The following is a 23,776-nucleotide window of genomic DNA, read 5'->3' as shown; positions in this document are numbered from 1 at the left end:
GTTTGAGAGTGGAAAATATGTTGAGTAAGTGAATGTCATGAGTTCTCAGCAATGGCCATCGACCAGGCTTTTGAGCAGGCCAATGCAGTCACCAAGGAAGCAATTGGCATCACTGATGATCAATCAGCACTGAGAAGAAAGGTGATCTGTGGCAGATCTTGTTGAATGGTCTCCCCCTATTGCAGAGTGTTGCAGAGAACTGACCAAGTATGGATGCATTTCTTCTGTCTTTCTTGCTCAGCACTGTGTAGCTGCAGATGTGAATATTGGGCTCTGTTTCATCCCGGAGCAAAGATTTGTTGATTATATATCTACATTTACTGAACATGTTAATTCTGGATTGTTCAGGTTATTAAGGTTGCAGATATCTTCAATGTGAAAAATATGCATGATCCGAAAGTGTTAAGGTAATACATGACTACCATTTGTATGTTTAATGCTACACAGTACAAATGCAATGTACATTAGAAACCAAAGGATCATCATAAAGATCATCAAGGCTCCCCATGTGCAAATAAAACAATAATTTTGCAAATCATTTCTAAGAAAGGTTTGTAGAAATCATGTTTTCATCCATATTTGTCACAATACTTTCAAAAGTGGAGCAAATGTCAGATATACAAAGGATTTCTGAATTGTCCGTAGTTGTAGAGTGACATTAGAAAAAATGTGTCAGAAATAACAGCCATCTTAAATATAACAGCCATTATAAATGTACGTGGCTAATGAGATTCTTCAAAATAAATACCCAAGAGGAACCAAAGGATTACATCGCAGCCTGTTTTTGTGGTTTACGCAGCGTTCTTGCAAAATACTGGAGCGAGTTCGGACCGCAGGTTTGTTTTTATTTCTGGCCTGTGTGATACGACTCACTATATTTCGGTGGCCAGCTATGAAACAAAATGTCACACAAACACAGCATGCTGCAGCCGTGGAAGCAAGCACCTGGATCAACTGAGATGTACTAGAGTCACCCAACCTAAAAAGCCTTGTCCTTTTTCAAAAAGCTCCATGACCAGAGCCGTGTCAAATGGTGGTGTATCTGGGAGATACTTTTGAAATATCAAGACAGCTTAGAGCCCAGAAGAGGGTTGGAGACAGAGGTCTGTTGGGAAGGAGGATGACAACAGGATGACGATGAATCCACATCAATGGCTTGATCAACTCCTTAAGAGTAGTGGGGGGATAGAGACAGATGTTTGGCAGGAAGGGCGATGAAAACAGAACGAGGCGAAACCATATTCCACCATTTGAGACTTCTTAATCCCACCCAACAATTACATGGTACATTCATTACTTTGTTGTTCTTCAAGATCTCTTGCATGGCACACCAGCTCATGTATCAATGTCAATCAACTTCTACAATAAACCGGTTTTCCCTTGTCTGGAGGAGCCCAGTAAAAGCCACCACAGTGGTGGCATGCAGCATGGAACTTATTGCTCCATGCACCTCAACCTTGGGGGCTGCCACCCCCAGCCCCAGAGTCCAATCGGACTCTGGGCAGGTAAGGCTTCTTAAACCAGCCATCATCCACACACACTCACAATAAGTGTGTGCTCAGCTGGCCTGTGCTTGTTTTGGTTCAGTGTCCTCAACCTGGTAAAGGGCGTGAGCTTTAGGCTGAGGAGGAGGAGGCGGCTTCAGGCCACTCTATACAATGTTGTTAGTTTGAACTGCAGTACCCATTTTAATCTGTCTCAATGTTACATATTGTACCTTCAAGTTCAAAAACCCAAGTAAAAAGAAGGAAATTAGTAGTGTGAATGGGAATGTCACTGTGCTTAAAGTGAGATGTTTTCACCTATTTCAGTGTCAATGAAAGAGAGGCAACATTGGAAGTCCGTGAGGGTCAGTTTCCGGCCACATTCGCTCACAGGCGGATACCGAATGCTGTTGAACTGAAAAGCCACGCCCCCACAGGAGGGGGAGAGAGACAAATGGTGTGATCCAGATGCCTCGGACACCAGCCTTCCGAGTTGCACTTGTGACGTCATTTCCGGTCTCGGAGCAATAATAGCGTTCTCGTTTGTCTTTGTGATTGTGTCATGAAATTGGCTAGTCGTTGTTTATTGTTAGCTACATCAGCCTCTTTCACAAACCAGCTCGAAAACAAACAACACAACTTTACATTGTATTGCACGTAAATGAAGTCGGGAGACTTCCCGACTTCCAACTGGGAAGGCTGGTATCCGAGGCATCACACCAAAAGACCAAGACTCATGGAGAGAGAGGAGGATAAATTGGCAGAGAGAGAGGATGGGAAGAATGAAGAGAGAGAGGGGGAGAGAGAGGCGCAAGAGAATGAAAAGATCCCAGCAAGTGGGCGAGGGAGAAAGGTGGGAGAGAGCGGGTTAGAGGCGATGGTGGGTCATTTGGCAGTGAGCTAAGGAGACAGGCGATGGAAGGAACTCATTTTTACGAGCGCTCGTTAACGGAGACGGATCATCGGCTAAGACGACCACACAGACACGCTGACACACACACTGAAATACACACACAGTAATATACACACACTGGAATATACACACACACATACACACACACACTGACATAAAAACACACTGATATACACATGCGTGCAAACACACACGCTGAAATATACAAGCACACTAATGTACACACGCGCACATACACACATACACACACTGAAATATGCACACGCACGCACACACACACTGAAATAAACACACACACTAATACACACACACGCAGGCATGCGCGCACACACGCACTGACATATACACACGCCCAGGCAGTGACACACACAGGCTGTCACGTACACATAGTGATAGAGACACACTAACACTCACACGCACACTCTGAAACACACACACACACACACACGCGCCCCTTGACTACACATAAACGACCACACATTAACACACACATTGGAGCTATCTAACACAAAACACAATCTGCTGCTGCAGTAATGACACTTCAAACACTTGCTCAGACAAACGCACGCACACACCACGCGGAACACAAACAAACACAAAATATATGCCTTAACAACGACGCACGCAACACACTCGATGGGTGTTTTGTCTTTTGTCACGGGCCTTATCCACCAAGCAGCCATCTTTCGAATAAGTCTAGCTGGATGCAGAATGCCGCACCAGTTCCCTACTCCTTCCAGGGATCAGGGTTAGGAGGGCAATGAGGTGGCCCAATGGGAAGACATAGGCAAAAATAAACAGAGGTTACTGTTATTTAAGGGTTATAAAAGTGATGTGGAGGGCAATAGGTGTCGAATGGGCAAATCCATGAGGCTTAAATTGAGGTCAGGCAAGTCTTGACACAGATTATAGAATTAAAAGGAGTATAACATTGACGGCATGTGATGAGTGAGTGATCACCTCTCCCTTTCTCCCGCCCCCTTATCTCCCCCTACCTTTATCCCTCCCCAACACATCTCCCCCCCCCCTCCTCCAGGTGGTGTGTTTTGTGAGGGACTGGATCTCTCTGTCTGCGATGAAACAGCGTCTGCTGCGCCGCGGGGGCCTGCTGTGTCGCACACCGGCCCTCGGCCTGGAGGCCCTGGCCGCCGCGCAGAGACCCCACTCCAGCACCAAGAGGTTAGGTTACACACACACACACACACACAGACACACAGACAGACAGACAGACAGACAGACAGACAGACAGACAGACACACTATCATACTACAACTATACTACCCTACTACACTACCACAGAGAGAGACTACACACTAGGGTGCATCAAATTTGAATGGGAAATTTTAATTTCAAAATATCAATTTGGCTGGCATTGCACTTTGTTCCAATTAACATAAAAATGACTTTTGCAAAGTTTTGAGGAATTCCATTGAAATTTACAGGTGGCACCTAACCCATGAACCTAACCCAGTTCACTGTACTTGAGTACAGTGAACTTTTATACAGTAACATGTTCTATAGGGTTACCAAAGTAAAAGTTGTTTGTTTGCCCTTTGGGCAACTTGGGCATTTCTCAGAATTCAACTTTCAAGATTCTCCATTCATTTGTCTTATAGACAAAATGAATGGAGGTCAATGGGACATGTTCACGTGGCCTTACCCTGCATTTTGTGCAGCAGTGATGGATGTCGGACAAACATATAAAGTTTAATTGACTTTATTGTTAAACACAAGGGGCGATACTGACACACTTAAAAGAACAAACCCTCTCTAGTGGCTAACTCACTGGCAACAGGGCCTAATGGTAAGAGCTGACACTAACTAAACTTCAAACTTAAATGCTCAGTCTGTGCAAGAGTCTGCTCCACTAAACAACATCACCAGGGAGATAGAGAGAGGAAATGGAACCTGAACTCTGAACCTAGCCAGTGCGTCTCCCCCCAGATATGTCCCCCCACCCGCCGCCCAAGAGTAACCGTCCTATTCAGGGATTAGCTTGCGTTTGCAGCGGCGGAGGTTCTGCTGTTGGTTGCGGTCATGTTCAACTGCCTGCAGCACATTCTGCAGGGGCTGCTCCTCCCTTGCCACTGCGACGAAGTCGGATGTGAGCTTGACGCCACGCTCGGCACAGTCATTGACCACATTCATTGCACATACATTGACCTCACTTTTTTTGAACGCAGCATTGGTCACCCATTCCTTCACATCGAGAGACATAAATTCTGGATCAATGTGCAGTTGGTGCATTCGAAAGCAGCAATCCTTATTGACGAGGTCAGCCAAGCTGGTGGTTGGCAAGAGGGTAGGGAACTTTGGCTTGACAAAGCCAGTGCCAAAGCGCTGCCCAGGGATGTGCATCGGGAGATCAGCGGGCTTGTGCTCCAAGATCGCTCTGGCAAGTGCACGCTTGTCATCATTGGGCACCTTGCTACTGAAGAGAGAGCCAGGGGTAGCATCTCAACGGTCAGGTACCAGCGATGCCTCTCCATCGCCTTGATCGCTGATGCTGCAATGCCGTCATCTACAGCCTTGTATGCCTGCAGGTGGTGGTAGAGTGTCAGGTCATTCCAGGCAGCATCTACAGCTTTCTCGCAGGTCAACCACCACTTTGCATAGATGTGTGTACTGAAAATGGCAAATGCCCAAATCTTCGGCACCTGCTGCCGCGTGTGGTGATTGTGCCCTGGGGAAGCAACTCGATGTGCTTCTCCATCAAAGCCAGCTTGAGAGTATAGAGCAGCTTGGCCATCCATCGTGCCTTGTGGAGCGATCCTGGTCGTTGGAAGGTCACTGCAGTCTGCTCTTCACCATCTGCATCCAGATACACAAGACACAGCTGCACAAACTCATGGATAGTCACCTCGCTTGTGGTCAGTGACTTCTTTTGCGTACCTGACAAGTTCAGCACGTAAATTGCCCAGGAGTGCCAGGAATGTAGCGGGACCATTGACTGCTGGATTCTTGTGGTAACAGGTTCCATTTCTGTCACAGACGTGTAAACAAAGTAACCTCTGGCGAGCGTGATGTCTCCACCTTCAGGTCTGTGAAAACCTGGTTCAGGAGGACCTCACCAATGTGGTGCTGGCACCCAGACCAAAGCTGTGGTCGGCCCAGTGAGAGCTGTATGGCAATGCAGGCTGCTGTGAGATGGCCGGTGTTTGACGTAGTGGTGTCAAATGCCATGTTGACAACCTGGTCAGCGCAGCACCAGTCCTGCAGCAACTTGCATTTCAACCGGGCAATGATCACTCCATATGCCTCATTGGTCTGCTTCTTATATGCCGGGACACCAAGCAGTTTCAGCCGCTCTGCATCTCCAACCACTGTAAGATGCTCCTCCAACTGGTGCACATTGCTGAGCATCGGTTTTAACTTGCTATCCCAGTGTATGGTGCAAAATGGAGGTGGTGTCCACTGCTTGTGCTGTTCCTCACTGATTGTCTCCAGCACTTTGCGTCTTGCTCGGTCAGCTGTTTCGTAAGATGCAGAGAGAGTGTACATTCACCGCCTGACTCTGCAACAAGGACACGCGTGAATGCAGCCTGTTGCATTGGTGACATCTTCAACCTTGAAGCCAGTGACACGACAGTTGGTCGGCTAAGGAAGTCATGTGGAATGAAGACGTTTGTTCAAGTCTTCTTATGTTTGTGGGATGGTTCGCCCTCAGATGGTGGATAGACTGTTAGTATCCTTCTCTGACTCCTCATCACTCTCCGACTCCAAGCTGGACATTGCCGTCATCTCCTCCAGCTCCTTTACACAGCGGGACTGTTTGACTGCTGCGGCAGCTTGACGCTCCTCTCACGGCTTCACCTTGAGCTGCAGCCTTTTGTCCAATACACCAAATGTGGCCACTCTGTCAGTCTTCATGCTGACAGAGGGCCAAGAAAGCTAGGTCTTCTGGGTTATCAATCAGCTTTTCAACCACACATTTACAGCCCACACTATCATACTACTACAATACTACCACATAGAGAGAGACCACACTAACATACTAACACTATACTACCACATAGAGTGAGACCACACTAACATACTAACACTATACTACCACATAGAGACAGACCACACTATCATACTATTACTATACTACCATACTACAATGCCACATAGAGAGAGATAGACGACACACACTATCATACTACCACATAGAGGGCCCACACTATCATACTACCACTATACTACCACATTGAGAGAGACCACACTAACATACTCACACTATACTATCACATAGAGAGAGACCACACTAACATACTAACACTATACTACCACATAGAGAGAGACCACATTAACATACTAACACTATACTACCACATAGAGAGAGACCACACTATCATACTACCACACAGAGAGAGATTACACTAACATACTAACAGTACACTACCACATAGAGAGAGAACCACACTATCATACTACCACTATACTACCCTACTTCACTACCGCATAGAGAGAGAGACTGCACACACTACCATACTACCACTATACTACCACATAGAGAGAGACCACACTATCATACTACCACTAAAGTATCCTACTACATTACCGCATAGAGAGAGAGAGAGAGACAGGCTTATAGACAGACAGAGAGAGAGAAAGAAGTGGTAAGTCTGAGTGTGACACACTGTCTCTCTAGCCAGTGTGTCTCAGTGTGTGTGTGTGTTGTGGGTGGGTGTGATTTGTTTTTATGTGTGTGTGTGTGTATGTATGTTTATTTGTGTGATGCGTGTTTGTGTGTGTGTGTTATCCTAATCAAAGCGGAGAGTGGGAGTCCAGTGCGGCAGCTTGATTTGACACCTGTTTGATTTATCCCCTAATCACAGCCAATCAGCAACCACCCCCGCCCCCTCCCTCCTCGACAGCCACGCTCTGGCTCTGGTTTTACATCATCGGACTTTAAACGTCTTAAGGCACCGGGGGGGTCGTTGCAGAACGTCTTAATGACGTATTGTCTCCATTCCCCCCCCCCCCTCCCCCCTGCGGTGTTAGAACATTATCAAAGCCAAACAACAAGCTCCCTGTGTGTGTGTGTGTGTGTGTTTGTGTTTGTGTTGGTGTGTGTGTGAGAGTAACGATTGGCTGTTGGCATGGCGTGTGTGTGGGAGCCAAATCATGTGGAAATTGATTCGATTTCAGGCAAACAATAACAACAAACAAACAAAGAAAAGGGGAGAAAAAAGAAAAAAATGGAATGATATTGCAAGACTCTCTCTCTCTCTCTCTCTCTTTCTCTCTCTCTCTCTCTCTCTCCACCCACATGCACAGACATACATGTGCAGACCTTTCGCTCTCCTCTATGCTTCTGCTCTTCTCACTTCCGTCTCCTTCAATCTCAATCTCCCTTCTCCTCCAATCTCCTTCTTCTCTCCTCCTCATCTCATCACTTCAGTATCATCCGCACTACAAAAAGCGAATGACTCTGCTGACCACCCTCCTCCCCATTTTAGCCCCCCCCCCCCCCCCAAAGTCCAAAGTTCCCTACCCTCTTGCTCCTAGGCTAGAATGCAGGGTCCATTAGGTAAAGCACCAGTTGCTGTTTTGTTTTTCCGCACATGTATTTCTATGTACACCTCAAAGCAATTCATTTGTATTGATTTTTAGGTGTATTTCAGTTTTTCTTTGTTTTATTATTGTTATTAACAACAGTTTTCGAACGGATCGCTCGTCAAAATTAGGTAATAGATCAACATGGTAATAGCCCAACTGCTTTTGATCGGTGTGGAAAAATAAAGACGCATGATCAATGTATCTGAGGCCTCTGGCCTGGTGTGAAATGGATGACAAGCTATAAAGAACAAATGTTTGGGCCCACTACAACCAGAAAACATTGAAGTCTCTTAACGGTTCATTATTTAACCATGGTTTGACAGGCGTTAATGCAGTCACTAGCATTACATCTTACTACTATATAATAGCAGGCCTGTTGGACAAATTACTCCAACAAGTTGGTGAGTGTGCATGTGCCAAGCAGCCTGCAGCTCACACACCCACACACACACAGCACGCGCTAACGCACACATTCACTGCACACACGCATGCAAGCACATACAGACCGCATACACACACACACACTGCATACACACACACACACGCGCAAGAACACACACGCCTGCGGGTCGTCAACGGCAGGTCGTTCATTTTATCATATAAAAACTGATAAATTCAAACATCGCGCTGCATATCAACACACAAGTCACATGATCTTAAAGAGACAGCGTCCCTATAACACAGAATGAAAACATGTAAATAACACAGTATGATGAATTATGTCTATAGAGTCCACCACAAGACTACACTTTGTTGCTCGAATGTGATATTACTCTCCTCCTTGAGCCTCCCGAAATGTCTTTACACTTTGTTGCTCAAACTTAATATCACTCTTCTCCTTGAGCCTCCCGAAATGTCTTGCGATATTGACATCCCCCCTCCCCCCTGCCGACTGTTTTAGTTGTTTTATTTTTCAAATTTCTTGTGTGTGTGCTATGTGTGACTGTAGGCTACTGCTGCCTGTCTTGGCCAGGACACTTGAAGAGATGTTTAATCTCAATGACGTATTTTTCTGGTAAAATAATTAGTCAGGCAAATGTACAATCTGCCATCTTGCCCTCACACCCCCCCCTTCTCCCTCTCCCCCTCCCACACACAAGCATGTGCTTTATTTCACTATAGTTAGGTAGGTTGCTTGCTTAGCTGTTGTTACACTTTTTTATTTCACTAAGGTGCTTCTGTAAATTAACACAATTTTCAGCTGTTTGTTATTATATTTTCAACTAACCAATAGTGGTTGCCATGCTTTTTTTAATGTCGATGCACTTTGAGCCCTGAATAACAATAAAAGCTATTTAATAATTGGTTTGCATGCATAGTATACTACACTTTCCGTTGAACAATTACCCCTGTAACCCATAAATTTACTAATTTTATAATGTAGTCAAAGGCTCACACACTAACTGCTTTCAGACACAGGTGTAAGTCCTGATATTCTCCTGCTATTGTCCTGATGGGCCGTATGTGTGAACAGCATATCCTGACATTTAAATCCCTGAAAATCTCCTGAATAATCCTACCCCTTAGGTAGTGTTTTCTCTGTAGGAAATGTAAATTACCTTATATGTGAATGAGGAGTAGAAAGTTGGTATTTCTTACACCACTTGAGTGGGAGTGTTGATGACGCTTCTACATGTCATTGAGTGGCCCCCTAAATGATAATCAGCCTGTTGCCTTTTGTTCGCTGAATGGTTAAAGAATATTTAAATGTTTGCACTGCTTTTCAGAGTCATTCGTGGTGAACGCTAATAGATAGGTCTTATCATAACCCTAAAAGTATACATACAATACATACGAGTTCACAGCTGCGAGCGTATAGAAAATGTTTTTTTTTATTATTATTACTGACAACAGTCTGCTGAACATTATAGGGTCCCGTCCTTCCGCTCAATGTTTTCTCAGTTAAACACAGAAATCAACTACATGTGTCCAAGTGTTAGTTATATGTGAAATTAACCTCTTAAGCGCCAGCCTATTTTTGATTGTCTTATTTGTCTAATTAATATGCTTGGTGTTTGAGTTGTGTTTGGTGTGTGTAGAAATGACTTATATGTGCTTGTAGCGGAGTTCATCATGTTTAATTTGATGTGCAGTATGACTATTTCTACGTAATAAGGGCAGTGCCTTTTGCTGCGAGAGTGATCCTGGTCTTCCCAAATCTGGGGAACCTCGAGTTTAAGAGGTTGAGCAAAAAAATGCTCCAATCTTTCATCGATCGATGCTTCGGGTTTTGTGGATGCAACGGAATATATGATGCATCATTTAAGCCACATTTAAGATGATTGCAATGAGTTCTGCCCATTCTGCCTCCATTTTGACTATGGTCAAATCAAAACAAACTACAGTGACAGCGGCCACACTTATCCCACTTCTTGCAATCTTAGATCCTACATCATATCCCACCCCTTGCAAGCCCACCCCCTTAATCCCCCTGTTGATTCTACTTATGTCTAAATGACATCGATGTCCGCATATCATAAGCATCAAGTGTGAATCAACTCGAAACTCTTGTGTAATTAATAGTTAACTAATGTTCACTTCATGTTTACTAATAGCGTTCATGTTAAGTTACGTATTAATGTATTGAACTGTGGAGAGAGACAGGACAGGGGAGAGAGACAGGACATGGGAGAAAGAGACCAGACAGTGGAGAGAGAGACAGGACAGTGAGGAGAGAGAGGACAATGGGTTGAAAGAGATACGATAGCGACGTAGCATAGAAGAATGGAGAATGTAACCTGCAAGGCTATAAGGTCCTGTTGCTTGTAAATTAAGCGTTAAGCTGGACTGATGCTCGATGTCAGGGAGGGTCCAGATGGCCAAACTGACGCAGAATGTAACACCCTGCGCGGTGGTTATAGCTAGATGGTTGCCTGGTGCAGCTAGCTAGCCTGCCCCCTACACTTTTTTGCATTACATGTTTTTCCATGTTCTTTAATAAGGAAACAGTAGGACCTATCCAAAACCTAAGAAAGAAAATCCAAAACGGTTGTCCCGAACAACGCAAAGATTACAACACTATGAGCTACATGTCCCCTGGCTTCTTCCCCTGGGACCCGGTGAGTCCAGGCCTCCAGTCCCAGGGTTCACCTCTGTTTGGCTCCTCTCTTTCCCCCCCAGGTACGTGGGCCGGGAGGACGTGGCCCAGGCCTCGCTGGCCAAGGCCCAGCAGGAGGGCGGCAGCACCCGGCTGGTCACCAAGGACAGTTTCTTCAACAAGAGGAGGTCCGCCGCCGCACTGTCACCCCCCATTAGCAAGAGGTAGGGGGAGGGATGGCTGATGGTGGATGGGTTTGATTGGATTGGATGGGTGGAGGGTTGGAGGGGAGAATCGATTGGCAGGTAGTAGGACGACAATGTACACAAAGCAATTGGACGGGGAGAGGAGGAGCGATAGAGAGACTAGATGGACGGACGGCATGTACACAAACTCTTTCTCCTTCTTCTTCTCTTCCTCTCGATGTGTTCATTCACCATCCCAGGCAGTCTCCATGGAGATGTGTCATGTGCCTTCGGGGCGAAGCTCAAACACCCTCTGCTTCTGGGCATGTGTGTGCATGGCCGTGTAAGTGCGTGTGTGTGTTGATACAGCTAGTGCAGGCTCTTATACCCTCCATCGAGTGAGATGCCAGGACCAGCTGGCCACATGCAGAGAGTATTGCTATGGCAACAACCATCTCTCTCTCCCTCACTCCCTCTCTCTCTCTCTCTTGCTCTCCATTTTCCTCTGTTTTTCATCACACATTTGTCAGATATAACAGCATAACACATGTGGCGCACATGTCTGACTGACTTCACGGGACGTGCTGTCAGGACTACAGGCCACACTTTGAACATTGTCGACGCGATAACACTTCAGTTTACAACAGACTAAAGAAAACTGCATTTAGATTATGTCAGGTGTTGATGGTCGTTTAAAATGTTTCGATGGATCATGGAAACAGATATAAATATAGATATCATCTCAACACTGAGACCTGTACACACTATATGCACACACAAAGTGAGCATCGGCCGATCGTGCCCTAGCAGCTTGGCGCATGCTGAAGCGGTTCAGTTGTTTTTTGGACCAAACTATCGGGGGAGAAGAAGGGTGATCCGAGTGAAACAGCCCTGGACTGGCCATAGGGGCCGGACGGAGACGAGTACCTCCCAAATCCATCTCCCTGGACCTTCCCGGTATCAACCGTCCCCCAATTACAGAAACCAAACAGCCAGTGAGAGGCAGCTGCACCAGTAGGGGTGGGACAAAATATATCTTACATTTACATTTAGGGGATTTTGCTGATGTTTTTATCCAAAGCGACTTGCAACCATTCATTCACACATTCACACACCGACAGCGGAGTCAACCACGCAGGGCGACAGCCAGCTCGTCAGAGATGAGCTAGCTGGGGGGTTGATTTCCACATTCAGTTACAGCTAGCTTTGGATGGAACCAGGATGGCTGCTCGTGTCCATTTAGAACAAGGCCATGTTGTCACGGTGTTAACAAGGACCAGAGTCTGTTGAGGAGTGTTCCCAGCAAACTCAATGAGACTTTGTGAAGTTTGGCTAAGTTTAGATTGAGCTAACTGATGGCTAGCCAAGCTCATAGTCCCGGGAAGAGCCAAAAGCTAGCTCTCTCCCGAGCTAGCATGCTTTTGGATCTCATTCCAGCGTCCCCTGTACTGACTAAGAGAGACCGTCTGTTTAGCCCTTGTCTTCATACCTCTCTCACCCTCCTCCATTTCTCCATTCTCTACTTCCTCTCTCTCTTCTCTTCCCTTTCAATTAAATTCAAAGGACCTTTATTGAAATGAAAAAAAACATTGACAATGCCAAAAGAGAAAAATAATTAAACAAAGGTAAATAACAAAGTTCTATAAAAAGGGAAACATAAGGTGTATAGAGAGAAGTAATGGTTGGGAGTGAATCTGACTATTTGGCGAAACTGGGCCACAGAATGACAGACTTGCATTGGTCTTAACCCATCTCCTGAGAGACCGGTGACCGTGTGTTGGAGCCGTGGCTTGGGCGGGATTGTTGTAGTCCATCTGTCTGCACTGGTGTGATGCGAGCCCCCCATCGCTCGCTGGTGGCAGCAGGCCCAAACACACACCGTGCTAGGAGCATGCACACGCACGCACGCACACACATACACACGTTTAAAGTTGGATGAATAGATGGATACAGAATTCTTAGCCATTTTAATCAGATGGCTAGTTTGGCTGATTAGACTGCCTGTGGTTCAATACCATATATATATATATATATATATATATATATAGTTCAAGGAGATCCTCACTCACTTGCACTGTAAAGGTCTGGACTGTATTGGTCGCTGGTGTGTGTGTGTGTTCCGGTTTAAGTGACCCACGTCTTGCTCAAGATCCTTTGCCGTAGTGGTGGCGCAATGCATCCTGGGAGATACTGGCTACATGGTCTTGCCGAGTACAGCGGACGCCTGTGCCTCATCTTGAAGCTTGTTTCTATGGCGACGTCTCCCATCCTTCCAACCTTTTCCACATCTCTCTTTTAAATCAACCTCTCTTTAAATCAAGCTCTCTCTCTTTAAATCAACCTCTCTCTCTCTCTCTTTAAATCATCCTCTCTCTTTAAATCAACCTCTCTCTCTTTAAATCACACAAGGATATCGCTCTCTCTCTTTAAATCAACCTGTCTTTAAATCAACCTCTCCCTCTTTAAACCTTTCGCTCTCTCTCTCTCTTTAAATCAACCTCTCTTTCTTTTAACTTCTCTCTCTCTCCCCACCTCCCCAGGCAGAAGGAAAAGGACCCCCCCAAGAAGAGCGTACCGGGCGCCCCTCAAGCCGAGGCCTCCGCCGAGTCCCCCGGCCCCAAATCGCCCCCCTCCTCGTCGGACCCCCCTGGGTACCTGCAGGCCCTGGATGGACAGGGGGTCCCGCTCTGCCTCCACTGCCAGGAGCCATGCCCAGCCTCCCCAGATGACTCCAGCACAGCCACCTGGGACAGCCGCTTCTGTAGCCACAGGTATGCCCCCCTTCCCCCCCGCGGAGCCCTCCAGAGTAGAGTCCTCATTCAATCCATCATCTTTAGCGATAAGGTGGCTCACCGGGTAGAGTGCGTACCATTTAGGTTTGATTCCTGGCTGTGGTCCTTTGCTGCATGTCCGCCCCGCTCTCTCCCATACCCTCCAGTCTATCTCACTCTAAGAAAGCATAAAAATGCAACAACGTTTTTTTTACCGAGCACTTTTCGTGCAATGCTGTGATAAAACGTGCGGGGCGAAGGGACACAAGGAGGGGAGGGAAATGAGTTTCAGATAAACCAGGGAAGTATCGAAAATCTATTCCTTTACTACAGCCCTATACCCTCAACTGGGACAACCAACTTTCCCATCTGGGATACTGAAGCACATTTGAACAGTAACAGAGATTAATTTAAAGGGGTAGGTAGACCAAAACAACATGTCACACCATGACAGAGATACAATTAAGTGATGAGGGTAAACAGACAGACTTACCAAACACACCTATGTGCTCACATGGATCCTGTTCAATGCCGTAAACGTGGTCCTAAATACAAAAACAGATCGACAGTCTGTCTGCTGTTCGGCTCTGAAGATGAGGGTCGAGTTGGATTCATGTGAATACAAACTTAGTTTCCCCTGTGATAGAAGTTTTCTACATCCTGAGATGTGAGATACAGCTCTCATACATTCGTGATTCAATCGACTCTATGGCATTCCGAGGACCTCTTCCTACACTGTTACAAGTCCCCTCTGGCTCTTTCAACGCCGGTTCCCTCACCTTTCAGTTTGGCTTCAACCTTTTGGAAATGAATATCGAGGGACGATTAACAGGCGATTTGTGATTTGTGTCTTTACACTCAATATAATGACACAAATCCACGATAAACAGAAACTTGTATTTGTCTTTTGAAACCTTTACAAAAAACAGTGTGGGAGCATGAAAACAATCCTGGTAGCATCAAGCAGTCTGTTGTGTAAAGAGTTTTAGAGCTGGTACCAGTGTGTCTCTGGGTGCTGATTTTTAGAGATAGACGCTATAATGTGTGTTCTTCTCACCTCCACTGCGTCACCTCCAACTGTCAATGACACTAATTCACTCTGTTAGAGATAAAGGGGATCATACAAGAATTCAAAAGTATCTACTATGTTTGCGGTCTGGAATCTTGGCAGACTGTACAAAGTGGCCTGTTGAAGGGGGTGTGGGGTCCAGTGGGATGCACTGTTTCGAGATGTTCTCTGTCGATGCATGCAGTCATAATCTAGTACAGGCCTCTAGTATGCTCAAAAATCTTTTTCACAAGAGCTTCAAAACCCTCACCGCCCTCACCTCTCCACCCCCTCGCCCTCCCAGGTGCCAGGAGGAGCTGCGTCTGCGCTCCAGCCAACCCCACATGCGCGCCCGTGTCCTCGAGGCGGAGGGCGGAGCGTGCCAGCAATGCGGGCTGGCCGCCCATCAGCTCTACCTGAGGGTCCGCGATGCGCCCCCCGCCCAACGTAAGGACCTCCTGGAGAGCACCTGGCTGGCCCAGCTGCCCCTCAAACAGGTGGGAGGAGTTAGGCGGGTGTGTGTGTTTGTGGGTGATAGTTTTATGACATCACTGCACATATATTTGCAAATGCGTTGTCCAGCATCATTTTTGGTTTGCATACCAACATCTTCTGGTTGGTGGGTGTGTGTGCGTGTGCTTCTTTAGTTTTCCCTTTATTGTTTTGTGTGTGTTTGTGTGTGTGTGTGTGTGTGTGTGTGTGTGTGTGTGTGTGTGTGTGTGTGTGTGTGTGTGTGTGTATGTTGGATGTGTGTCTGTGGGGAGCTGGGTGTTTATGTACATCTTACATGTAAGATGTGGGCGTCTCCATCAGAGGACTGGATATGTGTGTACTCCAGGCTGTGTATACTTGTTTGCGCCTGTTTGTGTACTCCAGGCTGTGTTGAAATGTGTGTGCCTGTGTGTGTACTCCAGGCTGTGTGGAAGTGTGTGTGCCTGTGTGTGTACTCCAGGCTGTATTTGAGTGTGTGTGTCTGTGTGTGTACTCCAGGCTGTGTTTAGGGGGTCTTTGGGTCCTTACAAGCCACAGCCGATATTTTCCAGAATGTTTGTTATTTTTTCAAACCCTGATACTATCGATTGATTCTGTTGTCACATCAATACAGTCTCTCATTTGAAGCCTAGCAATATCCTTGCACAGCTCAGCACTTATCACGTGAAATAGTATATGATTTCTATCTTCTGGTTTTTGCCATGTGCCATTGGCATGAATAATAAAACATACATAGATATGTTCACAACGTCTTCAGAGATAACCAATTAAATTTCAGCAGCATCTTACTGCCCACGCACTCCATCAGTGATTCAGTCTGTTGTTAAAGGGGTGCTATCATGCTTTTTGACTTTACCCTTTGCTTTAGACTGTTATATGACGTATGTTACATGTTTTACGTCTGCTAAGCTAGAAAAATCTAAGTCCGAGCCATGGGGAGTATTCACGACCACCAAGAACGCCCCTCAATAAGTGTGTGAAACAGCTTGTTTAGTTCTGTAACAGTGTGACGTCAGACTGCAGTGGGAGGGGCTGAAGTGCAGAAGACCCGCCTCCCGGCTACCTGCAATGCTCACAACTTCTCGGGGGTGTGAATTTGCCGACACATGCGCAAAGTGTTGGACCAATTGCAACAGAGTGAGCGTGCTGAACAATCACAGCAGACTTTACTCCTCCCAAGCAGAGCTGACTCGGGTTGGGGGCCTTAAAGCAAAATGATACAAAACCGAACGTTTTTGAATGACCCTGAAATTGGTTTTGTAGAAATGAACATTGTGAGAATAAAAAGGGGTATTTTTAACACACAGACAGGTAACACTATTCTAGTTGTACCCCCAAATGCAATTATTAACCCTAATAAAGCATGATATAGGATCTTTAATGTGCGGTCTCCTTCCCGTACGGGGTCCTATACACACACCCAGCCGCCCAGCACTCAGTAGAATAATGACAGGTGAAAGGTGGGGCCCGGCGTTGTGTGACGTACAGAGGTCTTCAGGGTCTGCCTTCCTGGGATCGGGGTGTTGTGGATTGGATGTTGTGTGTTTCGAACTGATGCACTGTCTGGGGAGTGTGTGATCGTGTTTAGGTCGAACCGGTTTAAGATAAGGCTTGTGTGTGTGTGTGTGTGTGTGTGTGTGTGTGTGCGTGTGTGCGTGTGTGTGCGCGCTACATCGGTTGGGTTCCATTTCAGTTGGCTGCCCTAATGATGTCAAAGTTCTTCGCTAAGGAGCCAAATGTATTTTTGTCTCTCACTCACTCACTCACTCACTCACTCACTCACTCACTCACTCACTTACTCACCCACTCTGTCCCTCTTTCTCTCTGTCTCTGTCTCCCAGTCTGTCTGTCTCTCTCTCTCTCTGTCTCTCTCTGTCTGTCTGTCTCTCTCTGTCTCTCTCTATCTTTTTCTCTCTCTCTGTCTATCGCTATCTTTGTTTATCTCTCTCTCTCTCTCTCTCTCTCTCTCTCTCCCTGTCTTTCTTTCTCACACTCTTTCTCCGACTAATTTTAACTCCATCTCTCTGGCCAGCTCCCCCTCTCTCATGTCCTCTCCTTCAGCTGTGGGGCTCATCATAATCGGTCTGTACAAGATCTCTTCTGTCTGCCTGCGTTGTTTGCAGACACAATCATCTTTTGGAATTGAATTGAAAGCCATTTGTTTTAAGCGCAATTTGACAGAATTCAACATGTCACACTCACACTTGTGAAATGTCCTGAAATGTAGAAATCCTTTCGTAATGTGACCAGTGTCTTTGCTTGCGCTACTTTTTAGTACAGAAATCCCATTAATACAAGATTGTAACAAAGATAGCTATGGTAAGACCAGTAACCTCTGCTTGCTGTCTATGCTAACGGCGCTACACTAAATTAAACACCCATTCCCATTGGGCTTCTATCCCTCTGGAGAAGGATAGACTCAGAAGAACATCCCAGGTAGAGTGGTGCCAGGGGTGATGGCAGAGCATGTTGGTAGACTGTTAACTCCCACTTCAGGACGCTGGATCAATGTGTAACAATTGTGAACCGTTTTTAAAGGAGACATATTATGGTATTTTCCCAACAAGTTGACATAGTATTTGAGTTCCAGAAAACATGTTTTTGAAGCTGTTTGCTGGAAATAGCTTTTAGGAAAAAAAATCACGCCTACCGCTATTCCCCTCTGTTTCAGTCCCTTCAGAATGCGCTGTTTCTGGTGTCTGTAGCTTTAATGCAAATGAGCTGCTGCCATTGACCAATGAGTTGTCAGACTGAACCACAGCATGGAGGAGAAGGGATTGTTGCCGTTTGCGGACTCCTGGAGCTCTATATCATATAATATAATAATAATAACAATATTATATATGGGTATTTATATTATATTATATCTAATATCATGGCCAAAAGCTATGTGCGCCTCGCATGATATTATGAATCATAAAGAATGCGTCTGACGTCTCTGACACTTCCAAAACAAGTAAAGACTTGTAGTGGGGGATATCTCGGCCATGGTTGAGAGGAATTGGGGGAAAGGAACTTTGGCCTTGACTCTCTGAAGTCCATGAACTGCGACATGGAAGAGAAAGGGATTGTTCTCCGAGAGCTGAGCTGCCGGACTTGCCGCTGAGACCTACCCCCGCCGGACCTACCCCCGCCGGACCTGTCAGCTTCAGAGGCAGTTCAGCTCCCGGAGCACACCCGCCGGAGCAGCCGGAAAGCTTTGGCCGCAGTTCAGCTCGGTAGAGAAAGGGATTGTACTCCCGGAGCTTAGCTGCAGGGCTGCCACCAAGTTCCCCCCGCCGGAGCTGCTCGTCCGCTGGTCCACAAAATCGTAGCTAGATTGGAGGGGAGTGGGGAAGTGGGAGATAATATTCAACTGTGCCCCCTTCCTACGTAGAAGGGGGTGCCGAAACTGACTCGCTCATTTGGTAACTGTAGGCGGGGTACTTTCAGAAATGCATATCTCACAAAAAAAAATCATGTACAGACTTTTTCCAAAGTTTGTATGTGTGTGGGAGCACCAGAGACCCAAAACATCTCTCCAAATCCCAGGAAGAGTGCTGTTTTAATAATATGTCCCCTTTAAAAATCTTCCGTTAATACGATTTAGAAAAGTAAAATGTCAACGACAACATGGCGATAAACAGTGTCAAGGGCTTTGATTGATGGTGTTGAAAAGATTTCTTGCTTGTGAATGGTTTGCTACATTTCTCTCTGTGTGTAGATTGAGACTGATATGGGGTTATATCGCCCACGGCCTTTATGGAAGGCTAGCCAACTCTCTTCCTAGTCGGAAACAAGCAGCAAACCAAACAAGTGATATATTACAACAACCAGCCCTGGAAGTGTGAGGAGCGTGGGTTTGAGAAGGACCTTTGTGTTTTGGTCAGTGGTTACAGCTTTACTACAGGGACCTTGTTTTCAGCGGAGCGCAGTATTGCTAAAGCTCACCTTCTACCAGTGAGCAGCCGATTGCTCTGTGCTAGAGAGATGTTTGAAGTCATGGTTGAATGCGACCAAAATAAACTTGTCTAACTACAACTTGTCCTCCAAACCCCCTGATTAACATTCAGAGTGCTTTACTTATACCAGAAGAAGTTACTCGTAAACTATGAATTATAAAACAAGCTGCACACACACAGAAACTTTAACGGTGAAGTGGCTTAAAGGATCAGACTTTCACAGAGATAGACTTAGTAGTCTATCTCTGGATCCTGATGAAGTCAGGATCAAGTCACCGCAGGAGCATGTAGGGGTTTGGTGTTCTACAGTTAACCCCAGTCACACCAGGAGCAGGTAGGGGTTAGGTGCTCTACAGTTAACCCCAGTCACACCAGGAGCAGGTAGGGGTTAGGTGTTGTTACAGTTAACCCCAGTCACACCAGGAGCAGGTAGGGGTTAGGTGTTGTTACAGTTAACCCCAGTCACACCAGGAGCAGGTAGGGGTTAGGTGTTGCTACTGTTAACACCAGTCACACCAGGAGCACATAGGGGTTAGGTGTTCTACAGTTAACCCCAATCACATCAGGAGCAGGTAGGGGTTAGGTGTTCTACAGTTAACCCCAGTCACATCAGGAGCTGGTAGGGGTTAGGTGTTCTACAGTTAACCCCAGTCACACCAGGAGCAGGTTGGGGTTAGGTGTTGCTACAGTTAACCCCAGTCACACCAGGAGCAGGTTGGGGTTAGGTGTTGCTACATTTAATCCCGGTCACACCAGGAGGAGGTAGGGGAAGGTGAATTAGGTGAATCTTCTGGTGGTTAGGGGGGTTGAGTTTCAGTAGAGAGGTGCTGGGTTTCAAACCCACTGTCACCATCACCATCCAATAATAGAGAGGATGGTGTGGGTGATGACAATGAGGATGATAATGATGTAAATGGTGGTGATGATGATGATGTCAATCGTTATGTTAACATTGGAGATGAGTGATGGTGATGATGAGGATGATGTCCATTTGTATGATGATGATGGTGGTGGTTATGAGGATGATGATGATGGTGGTGGTGGTGGTGGTTGTGGTGGTGGTGGTGGTATGGTATCAGTGGTGATGATGGTGACAGTGGTGATGATGGTAATAGTGATGATGATGGTAATAGTGATGATGTTCTGGTGATGGTGATAATGGTAACGGTGATGATGATGTAACGCTGATGATGGTAATGCTGATGATAATAGAAATGATGATGATGATGATGTTATGGTAATGATGATGGTGGTAACGATGGTGGTGGTGATGATAACAATGGTGATGATGATGATGGTAACGGTGGTGATGATGGTAATGGTGATGGTGATCATATGGTGTTGATGATGGTGATGTTGATGATGATGATATGGTGTTGATGGTAATGATGGTGATGATGATGTTGATGGTAATGGTGAAGATAATGATGATGTTATGGGGATGATGATGGTAATGATGGTGATGGTGATGATGATGGTAACGGTGGTGATGCTGAAGGTGGGGATGATGATGAAGATGTTGTTGATGTTCCAGCTGAACGAGATCATCCGGGCCCCGGTGGAGGGGGACTTCTGGCAGGTGGACCACATCCGGCCGGTCTACAGCGGGGGGGGGCAGTGTTCTCTGGACAACCTGCAGACCCTCTGCACCGTGTGCCACAGAATGGTGACTAACGCGCACACACAGAAACACAAACACACACAGGTGCACACAGCAGCGCTACCACAAAGGAGAGTGTTCCTTTAGAGGAAGGTCGGCTCATGTACACTACATTGTGTTCATTAATGATTTTAGTTTTTCATATCTACATTTCATTGTGTGATTCATTAGGGTTTACTTTAGTTTCATTTTGCATGCAATGACTCCTCCTCCTCGTTCCTCCGCGCTGGGTGAGGCCCCCTCTCTGATGTTTTATCAGGCCTGCATGTATCTCTGTGTTCCTCTCTGGTCCTCAGAGAACATTGCAGCAGTGCAAGGAGCGCAGCCGGGCCAAGAAGGACCAGGCCGCCTCTAAGGTGGCCTCCAGCATCACCCGCTTCTTCATCAAGAAGTAGCATTACGCCGTCTGCAAACAACCATCACACTGACCTACAGACGACCCATGGACGTCCTGCACGCCAAACGATCCAACCGGGGAGGATCGACAACTACATCAGATGTCAGGTTTACTATCAGTTCAAAACATAAAGGAGACAACAACAACGAAAAGGGGATGAGAGATGACTTGAAGATTTGAAGGATGACTTTGTTTGAGGATTATTGTTGTCATTCACTTTACTTATTACTCTGTTTCCCAACAATAATGACGTGATAATGTTTTCTCCGTATCGATCACAATAAAGAGTAGTGTTGGACTTTTCTGTTTAAACACTTGTTTTATCTGTTGATCCTGCAGGGTTTTTAGAAACTAGTTGTAGAATAGTTTTGGCGTTTCAGTAAAGAGTCAAGAATCCAACTGGTCGGATCCCTTGTGGCTGTGTAAGGGGTCTTGTAACTTTTCTAAATAAGACATATTGTTATTCTTAAATTGATCAGATTTATTGTGAAAGTGTGGTTGTGGGGCCACAATGTTTTACAGTCTATAAACAAAAAACTTTAGATATATAATACACATCAATAGACAAATAGATAAATAACCTTCCCACAGATCATCACCCCGAAATATCAGGAAACCTGTTGTAGTTGCTGTAGTGCTCTCATCATTGTGTGAGAGAGTGTGTGCTGTGAACAAGCTAAAAGCAATTTTAACCTTAAGGATTTATGATGCACAAGATACCTCCGCCCCACAAAATGCCACTTTGGATGCATGGTACAAGATGAAAGTCCGCTCACTGTACGCACAGCAAAATAAAACACAGAACTAACCCCAACTCCCTCCAGAAGGACAACACCAGCCTGTTATGTTTGACACCTTCCCTTAAATCTAAACACAAACAGACACTCCCTGGACCAGAACTCCTCTCCTGAGAGGGGTTCTGGTCTAGGGAGCGTCTGCACGCAGGCCACAGCATCTCAGTCTACAGCCCTGGATGTTTTTGATATTATAATACAAAATACAGCCTGTTCAATTGTTCCGTGATACCGATCATGCATAAAAGCCCTCGAAGAGCTGATGATATTGATCAAAAACAAGTACGTTTTGGTTCCTCTCTGTCGTTCGAGTAACAGATCTACTTCAGAAATACTTGGCACGCGCGCATGGTGAGGAATGTTTAAAGATCGCAGTTGGGAAGTATTCTGCTTCTACGCCATACTTATACTTTTGATTTATTACTAACTATTTTTTACATCACAATTTATTATCTGGAAAGTATGAAAAGTAAAGTTTTTGAGGTATACATTTACATTTTCCATGATTAAGAAATGCTGTGATTAAGACATGTTTGAAAAGTTATTCAGCGGATAGAGGTCCGGGCTGAGCCCCCAATCTCCTCAAGAAGCACCCCTGATGCCCACCCTTAAAACTCTACCGCAAGCTTCACAGGAATGCACTTTTTTCCCCCCAAAAAACGCTTAAACTTCATTTTCATAAAAATGCCCAAACACATCTGTTGTTTACTCACAGATTTGCAACCGGGGCAGAATTTATTCTCAACCTCCCCATCCACAAAGCAAACTTGTTTCGAGGGCCCGCTGTTTTTATCATCCATTGGTGGGTATTGAGAGGTTTACTGCAATGTAAATTGCATCGTCAGACTTCTGTTAAGAAACCCCCAAAGGCCTGGTAACAGTGTCGGGAAAACCACTACCTGTAGATGATTGTACACACAAGGTGAAAGTCATTTATGTTTTTAATTTTATGAAGCCTTCAATGGGCCAGCATGCGGCAGGCTAACACAGCTGGTAAGCAATCAGGGTCCAACATGAACACCTGCCAACAGCCACGGGCCGATCGATTTGACGGTTTGGCAGGTAAAGAGATGCAGGGTTACATATTAGAACAATTGCTTGGCCGGTTGGTTCTTTCACTCCGGCAGGTAAAAACACACTTCGGATGCAGTTAATTTCGGACCATGCTGGCAATGGTTTTGTTTTTTTAACTTCACAACTCAATCTCATGTTGAAGGATGTTAATGTTTTTTCATGCAAATCTTGTTTTATCTGCATTCTGGAATTCAGATAGGTTTGGATGCCAGTTCAGTCTGTGGGAAGGTTTACAGATCAAATATTTCAAGTAATATTGAAATGTGACTTTCATCTTAATTACTTGAAAACATACTGCAACATATCTTAATTTTAAACAAGTCATTATGTTGAGTAGCTAACTAAGATTTGTAGTCTTTTTTTTAAGAATGAGCCATTATGTTTAGCAGCTTATCAAGTTTTGTAAACAATTTTTAAAGACTGTTAATTTTAGTAG

General features: G+C 45.6%; 1 protein-coding gene across 3 annotated transcripts in view; it reads left to right on the top strand.

Moving 5' to 3' along the window:
* zranb3 (zinc finger, RAN-binding domain containing 3) overlaps window positions 1–22,219 on the top strand; it is an 83,456-nt gene extending 61,237 nt beyond the window's left edge. For all 3 annotated transcript variants that reach the window (XM_079734172.1, XM_079734171.1, XM_079734173.1), the window contains exons 17-22: window positions 3,434–3,576; window positions 11,062–11,202; window positions 13,704–13,934; window positions 15,287–15,479; window positions 20,950–21,081; window positions 21,372–22,219. In XM_079734172.1, coding sequence (XP_079590298.1) covers window positions 3,434–3,576; window positions 11,062–11,202; window positions 13,704–13,934; window positions 15,287–15,479; window positions 20,950–21,081; window positions 21,372–21,470 — 939 coding nt within the window. In that variant the 3' untranslated portion in view covers window positions 21,471–22,219. The remainder of the gene's footprint in view (window positions 1–3,433; window positions 3,577–11,061; window positions 11,203–13,703; window positions 13,935–15,286; window positions 15,480–20,949; window positions 21,082–21,371) is intronic.
* The last annotated feature ends 1,557 nt before the right edge of the window (window positions 22,220–23,776 follow it).

This window comes from Pollachius pollachius, assembly GCF_949987615.1.
Source record: "Pollachius pollachius genome assembly, chromosome: 4".
Classification (NCBI taxonomy): domain Eukaryota; kingdom Metazoa; phylum Chordata; class Actinopteri; order Gadiformes; family Gadidae; genus Pollachius; species Pollachius pollachius.
Note: the sequence above shows the minus strand (reverse complement) of the source record. Positions and strands in the feature narration are given on the sequence as shown.